Source organism: Leucopleurus acutus (assembly GCF_964270905.1).
Source record: "Leucopleurus acutus genome assembly, chromosome: X".
Taxonomy (NCBI): domain Eukaryota; kingdom Metazoa; phylum Chordata; class Mammalia; order Artiodactyla; family Delphinidae; genus Leucopleurus; species Leucopleurus acutus.
Genome location: NC_139148.1, coordinates 106,941,664 through 106,956,522, shown reverse-complemented (window position 1 = coordinate 106,956,522; position 14,859 = coordinate 106,941,664). Strand labels below are relative to the sequence as shown.

General features: G+C 42.8%; 1 protein-coding gene across 1 annotated transcript; it reads right to left on the bottom strand.

Moving 5' to 3' along the window:
- Positions 1-8,187: 8,187 nt before the first annotated feature.
- LOC309978629 (testis-expressed protein 13D-like) lies at positions 8,188-9,153 on the bottom strand (the record flags this gene model as incomplete). Its single annotated transcript, XM_082865140.1, is given in 3 exon segments — positions 8,188-8,394; positions 8,397-8,835; positions 8,837-9,153. Coding segments are annotated over 3 exon segments (963 nt in total).
- Between the last annotated feature and the right edge of the window lie 5,706 nt (positions 9,154-14,859).

Here is a 14,859-nt window from a genome sequence, read left to right as displayed (position 1 = left end):
CTCCCAATATTAATTCTGAGGTCACTGCACCAGACTGGTCAGGCTTCAGTTTCCTATCTAGCAACTGTAATTTTGACTTCTAGAATATTCTTCTCACACTTCTCAAGTGTCAAATGTTCCCATGCTCCGACTTGTAGCATGTCTATGTCTATCTATATATGCCTTATGAGATCAGATACACTGCTCTATCCTGGGCCTCATTGGTCAGTATGCCTTGGAAGGCTCTTCCAGAGTCAAGGTCTATTCGTCCAGGCTTTAAGATCTGGGATCTGGAGCATCAGCTTATCCATGCAAAGTAATAGATCCCTGAGTAGTTTGTTTGTTTGATTTTTAAGTGGTCTGGACATCTTCTATCCTGGGAAGACCTGGATATACTGGTAAAGCCTTATTGCCCAATTCTTTTTCTACACCAAATGAAGGCCACTCCTAGCCAGTTTTTACTTATCTTTCCCTGTGAAGATAAAATGAAATGACATATGTGATGTGCCTGGAAACTAAGAGACACTCAAAGTTTCTTTTCCTCCTAGTCTGTGAACTCCTAGAAGACAGGGATGATGTCGTATTCCTCTTTACATACCCAGATCCTAACACAGAATCTGCACCTACTTAGCTCCCTTGCTTTCCCCTTCCTCTTTCCCTTCGTAGAGAACCCTTTGCAAATTTGTCGCAAGGAGTATATCATTTCTGACATTGACTTCTTTCACATCCACTGTTTATCAATGACAATCCTGTGGTCTGCCTCATATGGGTTTATAGAAACAACAGTTCATAACTCACATCTCAGCACCTGACAGACAAATAAATCATCATGTAGCCCTTTAGGTCTCTTCAAACCCATTGCCTTTGGATCGTGTCTGAATCTTCTTTCTACCTCCCTTCATCCTGGCTGTGGGCACTCAAGGTATGATATCAGGACAAGAAAATATCACCTCTTTGTAAGGGAGGCTCCAGCGTTCCTCATAAAAATCTATTCTCTTTCTTGGAAGCTCAAAAAGAAAGTTCTACCACTGATGCTTAAACTAAAAGATTAAAGTCCAAAAGACTATTTTATCCATACTTTTTTTTTTCCCTGGACATTTTTTAGGAAATCTCTGATGCTTTGAAACATGGATGACCAGTTTGATCTATACACCACAAACACCAAAATTTGGCAAAAGAATGGAATGAAATGGACTTTATAAATGTTTCCCTAAGCAGCTTTGTAAATACAAATGAAATATTATATCCCAGGGACTTCCCTGGTGGTCCAATGATAAAGAATCCGCCTTCCTATACAGAGGATGCAGGTTCGATCCCTGGTCAGGGAACTAAGATCCCACATGTCGTGGGGCAACTAAGCCCGTGCGCCACAACTACTGAGCTTGCACGCCTCAACTAGAGCCCATGTGCTGCAAACTACAGAGCCCACGCGCTCTGGAGCCCACGTGCCACAACTAGAGAAGAGAAAACCTGCACACCACAACTATAGAGAAGCCCACGCACTACAACGGAAGAGCCCGTGTGCCGCAACGAAAGACCCCACATGACTCAACGAAGATCCTGTGTGCCGCAACTAACAAGACCCGACGCAGCCAAAAATAAACAAAATAAATAAATAATAAATAAATCTTAAAAAAAAATTATATCCCAGCAAGGAAACTAGCTAATGGATTTCTGAATGAATTTTGTAGTTACAGATGCAACATTGGCATTATTTTTCTTTTCCTTCTCAATAATAAATATGTCATGAAAAAATGTTAGAAACATTGATCAACAGGGAGTTCAATAGTATGAGTCTTTTACAAAGCAGGTCATATATGTTCTGAAGTTTCAAAACTGTCTAGACAATATCAGGCATTTTAGTGGCAAAAGCATGAAATTTTCAATATTTGCTCAGTCTTTTCTTTCCTGGAACCAATATGGCTCATTGAAATGATCAAAGTAAATACATATCAAACAAAAAAGTAAATGAGGTTAAATATCCTAAAACTTTTACTTACAGACAAAACCCTCAGAGGGCTCTTTGTCATCATTTTATAAACATTGGAGTATGGTTTACTGCTGCCTGCCAGAAAAGTAATCACAACTTTCTGCCTTGTGTGCAATTATTTTTGTAATGTAGTGCAGAATGAAGAATAAAACATAAAATAGTAGATATAAACATAAAAACAAAAAGCTGCAGAATGTCACAAGTGAAGCTGTAATATTGCATATTATTTTGAAGTAAAACAAACTCAACTTTTCTAGCAACTGCTTCATCAAATGAGGGCACAATCTGAAACCATCTGGCTATCATGGAAGTTTTGCAAACTAAAATGATCCATACTGAACTTGGACTTCTCTAAAAACCTTTAGCACTTACTGGTATTTAACATGTATTAAAACTACTAGCTTTCTATACACCTTGTTCCTAACTTGTGTTCCCAAGGTTCATAGAAGTTTAAGAAGGCAGTAATGATGGATTCTGAGGTACTGTCAGTATTACAAACAGCCTAGTAAAATGGTCCATTTGCCTGCGATTAGGCTGCATGTAATAATAATAATATTAATTGAATCCTCACAAAAATCCTAAACTTAAATGGAAAGTGACTGCTCTTAGTTGGAATTATATCAACCTTGTGCAAGGAAACTTTATACAAGCTTTCCTAATTTTTTAAAAAAATTTATTTATTTTTGGCTGCGTTGGGTCTTCGTTGCTTCACGTGGGCTTTCTCCAGTTGCAGCGAGCAGGGGCTACTCTTCGTTGCGCTACACGGGCTTCTCATTGCAGTGGTTTCTCTTGTTGCGGAGCACGGGCTCTAGGCGCGCGGGCTTCAGTAGTTGTGGCACACAGGCTCAGTAGTTGTGGCTGGTGGGCTGTAGAGCACAGGCTCAGTAGTTGTGGCACACGGGCTTAGTTGCTCCGCGGTATGTGGGATCTTCCCGGACCAGGGCTCGAACCCGTGTCCCCTGCATTGGCAGGCAGATTCTTAACCACTGTGCCACCAGGGAATTCCCAGCTTTCTTAATTTTAACTGAGAAAATAATCATTTATTAAATAATGCTGTTTGATGCACAGAATCCTTCGAAAACCAACATCTACAGGCCAGAAAATATGTTGGAAAAATTGAAGAAAAAAGACTGATAAATGGTGTCTGGTGTATATTTGTCTTATTTCTTCTAACAGGACAGGACATCGCTGAGGGCAATAATGATCACCTTCACAGAGTCTAACACGCTGCCTAGTGCGTAGGAAGTCTTCTTTCCATGGATGCTGTTTGCTTGATCTGTAAAGTACCATGATTTTAAAAACATCGATTCCATACACTACCAAACGTAAGGTAGATAGCTAGTGGGAAGCAGCCGCATAGCACAGGGAGATCAGCTCGGTGCTTTGTGACCGCCTGGAGGGGTGGGATAGGGAGGGTGGGAGGGAGGGAGACGCAAGAGGGAAGAGATATGGGAACATGTGTATATGTATGGCTGATTCGCTTTGTTATGGAGCAGAAACTAACACACCATTGTAAAGCAATTATACTCCAGTAAAGATGTAAAAAAAAAATAAAACATCGATTCCATTACCATTTGCAACATGAGTCTGGAGCTTTTGAAGTCTCCTTTCCCCCTACTTCCTCACTGAAAAGTACATATGCATATCTATTGGACTGTTACTGCTGGCACCTTACCCACTTAAAAACTGAGTAATTCAGACAGACTTTAGATAAGCAATCAAGATGGGCTCTATCTTAATAGTACTGAACTCGGCTCAAAGATCTTTTCATAAGGCCAGTCTGCTGAATCAGATACAAGCCACTCCCACTGCCTAAATTACCATTCCCCCCCCTTTTTATTTTTTGCAGTCCTGAGATAAGTGGTCCTACTTACTGGCAGCCTAGATGATCACGTATCCCAAAGCCTGAGAGATTCTAAAAGAGCAGCTCCTGACCACCAGACTGTCACTATGCCTCAAAGTCTCTCCATTATAGTCATTTCATTGAGCTTAGACACTGATAATCCATGTTAACATACAAATACATTACTTAGTAAGGGTAAAAGGTTAAGGCAGTGTGATATAATGGAAAGAGCACAGACATTAGAATCATTAAAATTTTATTTTGAAGCCAGGCTTCACCAATTCCCAAATTTTTGAGTTACCACATCTATAAAATGGGGGTAATAATATTCACTTTGAAGAACTATTAATACAGGTACCTATTATACCTTACAGTCACCAAAATGGTAATGTGCTTAGAGTGCCTAGCACACAGTAAGCACTCAATGGTATTAATGATTTTACGACCATTGATAATCCCTTATACTCATTCCCACAGCATCCAGAGCAGAACCCTGAGGGCAGGGAAAGGGAACAACCACTCACTGGGGCTCAGAGAAGTTCAATAACTTGTTTAAGTTCACATAGCTAGTGAACAGCAGAGCAAGTATCTGAACTCAGGTCTCTCTAATTCCAAAGCCCAGGTTCTTGCCTAAGAAACCTCCTGCCTTTTCTTGTGTGTACCCATCCCAGAAGAAAGTAGTGATTTGACAGCCTCAGTTATTCAGGTTGCTTTGGAAAAAGTCAGCCCTGAAAGACTGTAATCATATTAAACTATATAAAAGCTATGTACAGGGTGAGTGCTTTCATGTAGACCTAAAGGTATGCCAATGAATAGCAGAGTCCATTTGAAACCATAAATTAAAGCAAATGTAGTGAGATCTAAAATGATCTGCTGGTACACCAAAATGGATTATGCTGGAAAATTCCCAAGTCTCATCTTCCCAGAATTCTACAGAGCTATCAGCATACACAAGTGTATCACAAAGCCATTCTCCAACCCAGAAAGCCTAGCTTTGGGTCGATGTCCCTGATGGTCCCCTTCCTCCCCAGCGCCCTCCCGAGTTACCCAGGCCTCCTGGTAATCAGGACTCCGAGGGAAGAGAGAATGCTGGTGGGTCAGGTTCACGTCTGTTCTCTGCCCCTTCCCTGTCTCTACACCAAGCAGGTAGCCAGACTCTACCCCCCTTTGCCTCAGGGAACATTTGTCTTGTTAGCTGACTGTCTAAGCCTGGCTGTTCTCCAGAATCCTGAGCACCTTGATGGGATTATGCATAGGAGGGAGGGGGCAGTGCCTTGCAGGGCAGAAATGCAGGGGGGAAATTTCTGCTCAAGGGACCTCTGGGATACAGGGCCTCAGGGAAATGGCTTCTCGGTGCCTGTAGGGAGGCTGGACACCAGGCATTAGGGCTCCCAGCCTAGGCAGAAGCCCCCTCCTCACCTCACCTCTCGTGCCCCACGGGCCCAGGAGTAGCAGAGATGCCCACCTTCAAGGAACCGTGGGGACTTGGACAGTGAGGGGAGCAGGGACAATCACAATGGATTGACGACCCTGTAGAATACCCTCTGCCCTCCCATTCTTGAGTAACTCACAGGAAGAGGAGGGGCCCTTCAATAGTGAATGAGATTGGATTTTCTGTCACCTCAGTGGGATGGAGGGAAAATGCAGATTCAAACTGCCGCTTCTGAGCAAACCTGCCCAGAGGTACACACTACACAGAAGACACAGCAAGTAAGTGCACACTCTTTATTACTAGTTAGAATCAGGAAACCTCTGACAAAGGTTGAGCTTGGTGAGCTGGAATCTCCTGGCGGAACTCGAGGACACGTTTTGCTCAGACTGGAGGCTGATCTGACTTCCCAGCCCCGGGGCTCCACTTGCCTCTGAGAAGCTGGCAGAGAACACATCAAGTGGAAGAGAAGGGCCCACGAGCATTCTCAAGCGTGCTCGTCCCAGTCCAGTTCTAGTTTTAATCCATTTAGTCCTCCCAAGAGAAGCGCCATCCAAAGCACGATGTCTGTCCTTGGAATCCATTTTGTTCTTCATCCACTGAACAGAAAGGGGCTTGGGATGGTGGCTGCCCGAAGCTGAGGGCTCAAACGCTCCCCCAAGCACTGTCCTTCTTTAAGACAGTCGCCCAGTGGTCTTTCAGGCAACCAGGAAACTAGCTGTCCCTCTCAAGGGAGGAAATGAGGAGAGTATCAGAAAAGTCCTGCCTGCAATTTTGTTAGGCCACTTTTCCACTCTTTGCCACTACTCACTTGTCTCACATGGGACCAGTGAGATGAGCAGTTCGGCAATCAAGTCTTTCCATTAAAGTCTCTTTGTTGCCCCCGGAACTGCAGAAATATCTCGATGTTATTTCATTTGGGCTTACCCAAAGGTCACACTACATGCAAGGCAAAGAAGTCACTCCTGATATAACTTGTATCCCAAATTAGGCTCTCTCCTGTTATCTAACCAAACTCACCAAATCAGGTTATAATGTGTGCACCAGATAATAACATATAAGTCCAGCTCCTAACACATATCAGACAGTAACTGTTTAATGAATTAAATGAAATTCGTCACGTTTGCTATCATCTATACAATTTAACACTGCAACCACCACATCTTATGAATTAATTCTTTGTCCCAACAGAGAAATTACATCCTAACAAAATTATTTTGCCCCCCTTTTCCCCCAAGTGCCAAAGCATCTCTTCTTCCCTGACTTTTCGCTCTTCTCGGCTCCAGTCAGTAGGGGTCTCACTGAGTGTGGGTCAGTCAGAAACGAAGAGTTTTTTCTTTAGGCTCTTGGAAGATCTTCTAATGGGATAGGTTCAGATTCTTCAGCAACAAGCAAATTCCGTGGGGCTCAGAGACATAAAAACAGACCCTCACCTATAAAACTTAGAAAACGAGAACAAGAAGCAAACATGAACACCACGGTAGTTTACAAAGGAACGATAGCATTTTCAAGGAAAATCAGTGCTCCTAAAATTCCTTATAGCTTATAACCAAAAACACATGGCTGCTCCCAGCCAAAGATATGGCATTTTCTGGAAAACAAGGTTAATAAGAAAACAGAAAAGAGTGAAAAAGGAAAAAACAGTCTTTTTTAAAAAAATTTTTTTAACATCTTTATTGGGGTATAATTGCTTTACAATGGTGTGTTAGTTTCTGCTTTATAACAAAGTGAATCAGTTATACATATACATATGTTCCCATATCTCTTCCCTCTTGCGTCTCCCTCAAAAAAACAGTCTTGACTTCAGCTTCTGCAGGGTGTCAACCAATCAGCTTCAGCCACCCAGAATTCAGCACCTGCAAACAAATGCATTAGGAGAAATTCCTTAAAGAGTGAGTGTGATACTCAAAAGCAATCCGTCTTTGCTCAAGTAAATGAAAAATAAAAAGAAAGCATATAAATACATATGTATCTATGTGTGTACTCAATGATAAAAAGTTGTTATTTAGGGTAATGGGACAATGAATTATTTTATTTAATTTTCTATATCATAATTTTAGTTACAAGTTTTCTGTGAAGTAAATGAGTTACTTTTTAATCAGGAGGGGGTCTTAGAAAACTGGTTTTTCTTTGGAGTGTTTCCATTCTTACTTACCTTCCTGAAATCAGTGGGTTTGTCCTGGGTCGGGGCCTCCACTCTCAACCGCCATGCAGACTTTCTTGCATTCATAGCAAGCCTTGTGCCATGGAAAATTCATTGCTTTACACCACGGGGCACTCCCATTTCACTGAACTGCAGCCTGAGGCAGACTTCTCCTGGTGGTGTGATTCTGAGGCTTTTTTCCCTTTTGGCTGCTTGGTCTTCTGCCCCTGAGGTTGTTGTTTCTTTGGGTTTTCTCTCCCACTAGGGCTCCAGCTGTCCCCCTGGGCGGTTGCCTGAGGCCTCTCTGGACCTCCTTCCTGGCCATGTCTCCTGTTGAACAGCGGTGGGGGCATCCCCTGGGGCCCTTGTGGACCTCCTTCCCGGCTCTGGCTTCTGCTGACCCCCAGGGGGCCAGTCCCCTGGGGCCTCTCTGGATCGTCTTGCCTGTGACTTCTGCTGTTCCCCAGGGGGATGGTCCTCGGGGACCTCTCTAGGTCTCCCTCCTGGCTCTGGCTTCTGTTGTCCCCCCGGGGAACATTCCCCTGGGATCTTTTGGGAACTTCTTCCTGGCTGTAGCTCCCATTGGCCCCCAGGGGGACCATCCCCTGGGGGCTCTCTGGACCTGCTTCTTGGTTGAGACTCCAGCTATCCCTCAAGTGGACCATCCCCTGGGGTCTCTCTAGGCCTTCTTCCTGGCTGTGGCTCCAACTATCCCCAAGAGGGATCATTCCCTCGGACCTCTCTGGACCTTCTTCCTGACTGAGACCACAGCTGTCCCTAAGAGGGACCATCCCCTGGGGCCTCTATAGACCTTCTTCCTGGTTAAGACTTCTGATATCCCCTAAGGGGACTGTACCCTGCAGGATCTCAGGACCTTCCCCCTGGCTGTAGCTCCTCTGGTTCCACAGTGGGGCCATCTCCCCCTGAAAGACCACTGCAGCCCACGGGCCAGGTGGAGAGATGCCCAGAGGAGGCACCTGAAATGGGACGACTCCAGCTTCTGTTTCCATATGGCTACTGCTGGCGGTACAGATGGCAAGAATGGGAATCCCATCGGGAATGGTGCATGGAATGGAAATGGGTATGGTAACGGCACTGGCAGAGGGGGTTGCACGGCCTGGGCCCAGGGACTCGGGGGTCCCGGCACATAAAGGACATCTGTCGGGGCTGGCATCTGGCTCTTGAAATACAGCCTGTCATGCTCCCCCATGGCTACCACATGTCTCTGCTGCTCTACGCTCATGGGCCACTCTGCAGCCCCAAGCTGCTCGGCTCGAGGCCCAGGCAGCAACTCTTGGGCCAGTGGGGTGACCTGTGCCGACCTCTCGACCAGGAGCAGCCGCCCACAAAGCACATCGCGCTGTTTCAGCGCCTGCTGCAAGGCGGCCCGCGTGAGGCGCAGCTGCGTGACCACCTCCTCGCGCTCCTCGCGCAGGCGCCGCAGCTCAGAGGGCCCCGGAAGCCGCCTCGCGTTCCCCTACCTGCTCCTGCAGCCACTGAACCCGGAACGCCTGCCGCTCCCGCTGCCTCGCGCCCACACGCACGCTCAAGGCCAGCGCGCTCCAGGCACAGGCCCTCTTGGTGGCGCACGGCACCTGTGGGTCAGCGACGACGACGCGCAGCCGATCCTCTACCTCATTCCAGGACCGCGAGCAGAAGGCCACGTAGAAATCGGGGCCTCCCTCGTTTATGAGGACTTCATTGTTGATGAATCTGATCACCTCGTTGTGGCGGAACCCGCTGGCATGGTCCCCAAAGCCCACGGCCATGGCCGCTGTGGCCTAGTCAACCAACCGCCTCACGGGAGATGCCGCCTGCCGCCGCCGCCGCCGCCGCCGCCGGTAAAGCCCCTCACCTCCCGGCTCAGTCCTCCTTCAGTTCTAGCCCAGTCCTGGCCTCCTCCTCGGCCTCTTTCCTCTGTCACGGTCCGGCTTTCCTCACAGAAAGTAAGGCAGATCCCCTCACTGCGCCAACCCCAAAATGGCAGACGCAGGCGCCACGGGTCACACGTGAGCTCCGAGTCGCCCCGCAAGGCCTGCTGGGACCAACCTCGCTGCCAGAGCCCCTCCTACCGGGTGAGCAGGCCGGAAGCTGCACTGAGTGCCGCAGTGAACCCAGACGTGGCAGAGGCCAGAAGCTGCATTGGGTGCAGCAGTGAATCCAGACGTGGCAGAGGCCAGAAGCTGCATTGGGTGCAGCAGTGAATCCAGACGTGGCAGAGGCCAGAAGCTGCATTGGGTGCCGCAGTGAACGTCTAGAAGGCTTTACTGTTTCTAAGAATTTCAGAAGGACAATATCCAGCATGGTGGAATGAATTTCTAGCTGGGTGGAGCTTCACAGGTGGGTGCAGTTCTACTTTTGTCTCAGCTTCATCTTAGTTCTTAGATACACTTCAGACCTTTAATACAGTCAGTCCCACTGTTGGCACGCTTCCCTCAGCATCCTGCACAGGTAAACTTAGAATCCCTGTCATCAAGAAAATCCGGGGACTGAGCCATGAATTTTTCCTGAACTCTCCCTGTAATTTCACTCTCATGTTTACCTGATCAACTCTGTTCTCAGACAATGTCTCTCTTATTTTAAACTAAATGCTTCTCTCTTGATCTGTGTTTTCCATACAGGAGATGCTAAAGGAGTTCTGCAGGCAGCCCTAAATGGTAACTGGAATCCACGCAAAGAAATAAAGCACACGCTAAAGGTAACTACATAGGTAAATACAAAAGACAGTATTACTGTATTTTGTGACTCCTCTTTTTTAATATAGGACTTAAAACATGACTGCATAAAACAATACAAATCTGTCTTCATGGGCACACAATGTATAAAGGTGTCATTTATGGCAGTAACAACATAAAGGGGGTGGAGCTATACAGGAGCAAAGGTTTTGTATACTGTTGAAATTGTTTGTATTAATCCAAAATATACTGTTATAATTTAACATGTTAGTTGTAATCCCCAGAGCAACCACTAAGAAAATAACTAAAAAATATACAGAAAAGAAAATGAGCAGGAAATCAAAAAGGTAAACTACAAAAAAAAAAAAAAAAGAAATCAATGAAACCCAAAACAAGGCAGTAATGGAGGAATGGGGGGAGATATAAGACATGTTAGAAAACAAATAGCAAAATGTCAGAAGTCCTTCCTTATCAGTAATTATATTAAATGCAAATAGATTAAACTCCAGTTAACAGGCAGAGATTGGCAAAATGGATACTTTTTAAAAAACATGATCTAAATGTATATTGTCTACAAGAGATTTATTTTGGATTCAAAGACTTGAATTGGTTGCAAGTAAAAAGATAGAAAAGGCTATTCTGTACAAACAGTAATTAATTAAGAGCTAGAGCAGCTCTCCAAGTATCAAAGTATACTTTAAGACAAAAATTAGGATTAAAAAAGAGGATATTATATAATGTTAAACAAAGGGTCAATCCACTTAGGAAACAAACTTTTAGTTACCAAAGGGGAAAGACAGTGAAAGGGAGGGATAAATTAGGAGTATGGGATTAACAGGTACACACTATCACATATAAAATAAACAAGGATTTACTGTATAGCACAGGGAACTATAATCAATATCTTGTAATAACCTATAATGGAAAAGAATCTGAAAAAAGTATATATATATAACTGAATTGCTTTGCTGTATACCTGAAACTAACACAATAGTGTAAATCAACTACACTTCAATAAAATAAAATAAAAAATTTAAAGGGTCAATCCATCAAGAAGGTATGTCAATTATAAATATATGTGCACCTTATATATGCACCTAACAACAGAGTCCCAAAATACATGCCAAAAGTAGACAGAGTTGAGAGGAGATAGAGGCAGTTCTACAGTAAGAGTTGGAGACTTCAGTACTCCATTTTCAATAATTTATAGAAAGACTTGATAGAAGATCAAGAAGGAAATACAAGACTTGAAAAATACTATAAACCAAATAGACTTAACAAACATCTGTGGAACAGTCAAGCCAAAAACAGCACACTACATATTCTTAAGTGCACATAAAAGATTCTCCAGGATAAACCTTTTGTTAGGCCACAAAACAAGTTTCAATAAATTTATGAAGATTGAAATCATACTAAGTATGTCCTCTGACCACAATGGAATGAAATCAGAAATTAATAACAAGGAAATTTGCAAAATATACAAATATGTGAAAATTAAATAACTCTACTAAATAACCATTGGGTCAAAGAAAAAAATAACAAGGGAAATTAGAAAATATGTTGAGATTAATAAAAACAAAAACACAACATACCCAAACTAATGGGACTCTGAAAGCAGTGTTCAGAGGGAAATTTATAGCTACAAATGCCTATGTTTGAAAAAAGAAACATATCAAATTAATAACCTAACTAGCCCACCTTAAGGAATTAGAAAAAGGAGAGAAAACTAAACCCAAAGCAAGCAGAAAAAAGGAAATAAAAATTAGAATGGAGATAAACAAAATAGAGAAGAGAAAAAACAATAGAAAAAAGTGAAACAATAAATGGTTCTTCAGAAGGATCAACAAAATTGACAAACAGACTGTTCAAGAAAAGAAAGATTCAAATTACTAAAATCTGGAATGAATGTGGGACATTTACTATCAACCTTACAGAAATAAAAAGAATTATAAGAAAATACTATGAACAATTATATGCCAACGAATTAGATACCTAGATGAATGGACATATTCCTAGAAACACAAAAACTACCAAAACAGATTCAAGAAGAAATAGAAAATCTGAACAGACCTATAAGAAGTACAGAGATTGAGTAAGTAACCAAAAACCTGCCAACACAGAAAAGCCCAGGACCAAACAGCTTCCCTGGTGAATTCTACCAAATATTTAAAGAGGAATTAACAGAAATCTTTCTCAGGCTCTTCTAAACATATAAGAAGAGGGAACACTTTCTAGCTCATTAATGAGACTAGTATTATGTTGTTACCAAAACCAGACAAAGACATCACAAGAATAGAAAACTATAGACCAATATCCTTTATAAATATAGATGTAAAACTTCTCAACCAAATACTAGCAAATGGAATCCAGCAGCACATTAAAAGAATTATAAAACATGACTAAATGGGATTTATCTCAGGAAAACAAGGATGGCTCAATAAATATTGGTGTAAAACACCGTATTACTAGAATGAAGGAAAAAACCCACATGATCATCTAATAGATACCAAAAAAACTTTTGAAAAAATGCAACACACTTTCATGAGAAAAAAAAAGAACTCAAAAAACAAAATAGAAAGGAATGTCCTCAACCTGATAAAGGGCATTTATGAAAAACCCACAGCTAACATTATACTCCATGGTGAAAGACTCAAAGCTTCCCCGCTAAGATCAGGAACAGATAAGAATGCCAGTTGTACCCCTGCTATTCAACATTGTCCTAGAATGTCTAGCCAGAGAAATTAGGCGAGAAAAAGAAAAGCTATCCAGATTGGAAAGGAGTAAGTAAAACTGTTTCTCTTTATAAAGGACAGGATCCTATATAGAGAAATTCCCAAAGAATCCACAAGAAACTTACTAAAACTAATAAACAAATTCAGCACAGTGGCAGGGTACGGGATCAACATGCCAAAATCTGTGGTATCTTTGTACGCTAGCAATGAGCGATTTCATTTCCAGAAAATTAAGAAAATGATTTCACTTTCAATACTATCAAAAGAATAAAATACTTAGGAATAAATTTAACCAAAGAGGTACAAGGCTTATACACTGAAAACCACAAAACATTGCTGAATGTGAAGGAAACCTAAGTAAATGGAAAGACATCTCATGTTCATGAACTGGAAGATGTCAAAGTGATCTACAGATTCAGTGCAGTGCCCCAACAGACTCTTTTCTTTTCTTGCAAAAATGTAAAAGCTGATCCTAAAATTAACATGGAATTTCAAGGGACCCTAATAGCTAAAACAATTTTTAAAAAGAAGAATAGGGACTTTCCTGGCAGCCCAGTGTTTAAGAATCCATGCTTCCACTGCAGGGGGCCCAGGTTGGATCCCGGGTCAGGGAACTAAGATCTCGCATGCCGCGCAGTGCGGCCAAAAAAAAAGAATAAAGTTGTAGGATTCATGCTTTCATGCTTCCTGATTTCAAAACTTACAAGGTTAGAGTATCAAAACAGAGTGATACTGGCATAAAGATAGACATGCAGATCAATGGGATAGAGTTGAGAGTCCAGAAATAAATCTGTCATCTCTGGTCAACTGATTTTTGACAAGGACACCAAGACCAGCCAATGGGAAAGGAATCGTCTCTTCAACAAATGGTTTGGAGATAACTGGATATCCACAGGTAAAAGAATGAAGGTAGACTACTACCTCAGCTCATATACAAAAATTAACTCAATTTTTTGGTTTTGTCTGTTGTTGCTACTTGTTATTGTCATTTTAGTTACTTTTCTAAATTATTTTTGTAAAATTTCCATTTATCATATGTGGCCACTGAAGTCTGTGTTCCATTAGTTTAGTGGTCAACTAGTGTATTGACAGAGTATCTACAAACACCTAAAGCCCAATAATATTTTTTAAAAGAATTTTTAAAACTCTCCCCACTCCCTGAAGATTGTCTGTGTTGGGACACGCCTTCAGTGCTTAGCCAGGCCATTTACAATACTGCCCTCACCTTTACTTCCTGCTTGTGCAGAGCCTGAAGGTTAGCCAGAGGTGAAAGTTCAGGATCTTTTCTGAGGATTAGGCCTTTTCTGAACTTGTGTCCAGTCTTGGGCATATGCATGGCCTTCTCAATTCCCTGACTTAAGCAGGAGCTTTTAAAAACTCTCACTCCCCTGTAGATTTCCTTTCCCAAATTCTTTCTTACCAGGCTTTTTGATCTGTCTCTTGCTTGTCCTGACTGCTATCCCTTGCCCTAAGCTGCTCTGGCCAATACTTTTGCCTTCAAGTGCTTTTGGCAAATGCCATTTGGGAAGCCACCCCAGACCTGGGAATGCTCTGAACCAGGTGAAACAAAGGCAAGCCCTTGTGTACCAGTCCTTCCAGGAGCCACTAGACAGATTGAAATAAACAACCACAATTCTTTGAGAATAAGGTCTGTAATTGCTCCCTCAGGTACTTGGCAACCTGCACCAGGGGTACAGGCTGCTGTCTTCATGGCTGCCTCCCATCTGGTATGTGGGGAAGGGTTGGTAGACAATTTAAAACACCAGAGAACTCTGTTGCTGCAATGCAGCAGCTTCTTTCTTCGTTAAGCTTTCCCCTGGTTGTTATAAGTTTTCAACTAGACTCCAGAGTTCTGTAAAAGTTGATTCTGACAGGTTTTGCCAGCTCATTAGTTGCTTTAATGGAGGGATGGAGCCCTGGGGTTCCCTACTCTGTCATCTTTGGTATAAAGAAAGCTATCATAGCCCCAAACCATTAATAATCCAAGTAAGATTAATTTCATCTCCTTGTCATCTCTCATTCATCCTTCCAGCTCAGCTATCACCTCCTCCAGGAAGACCACTCTACA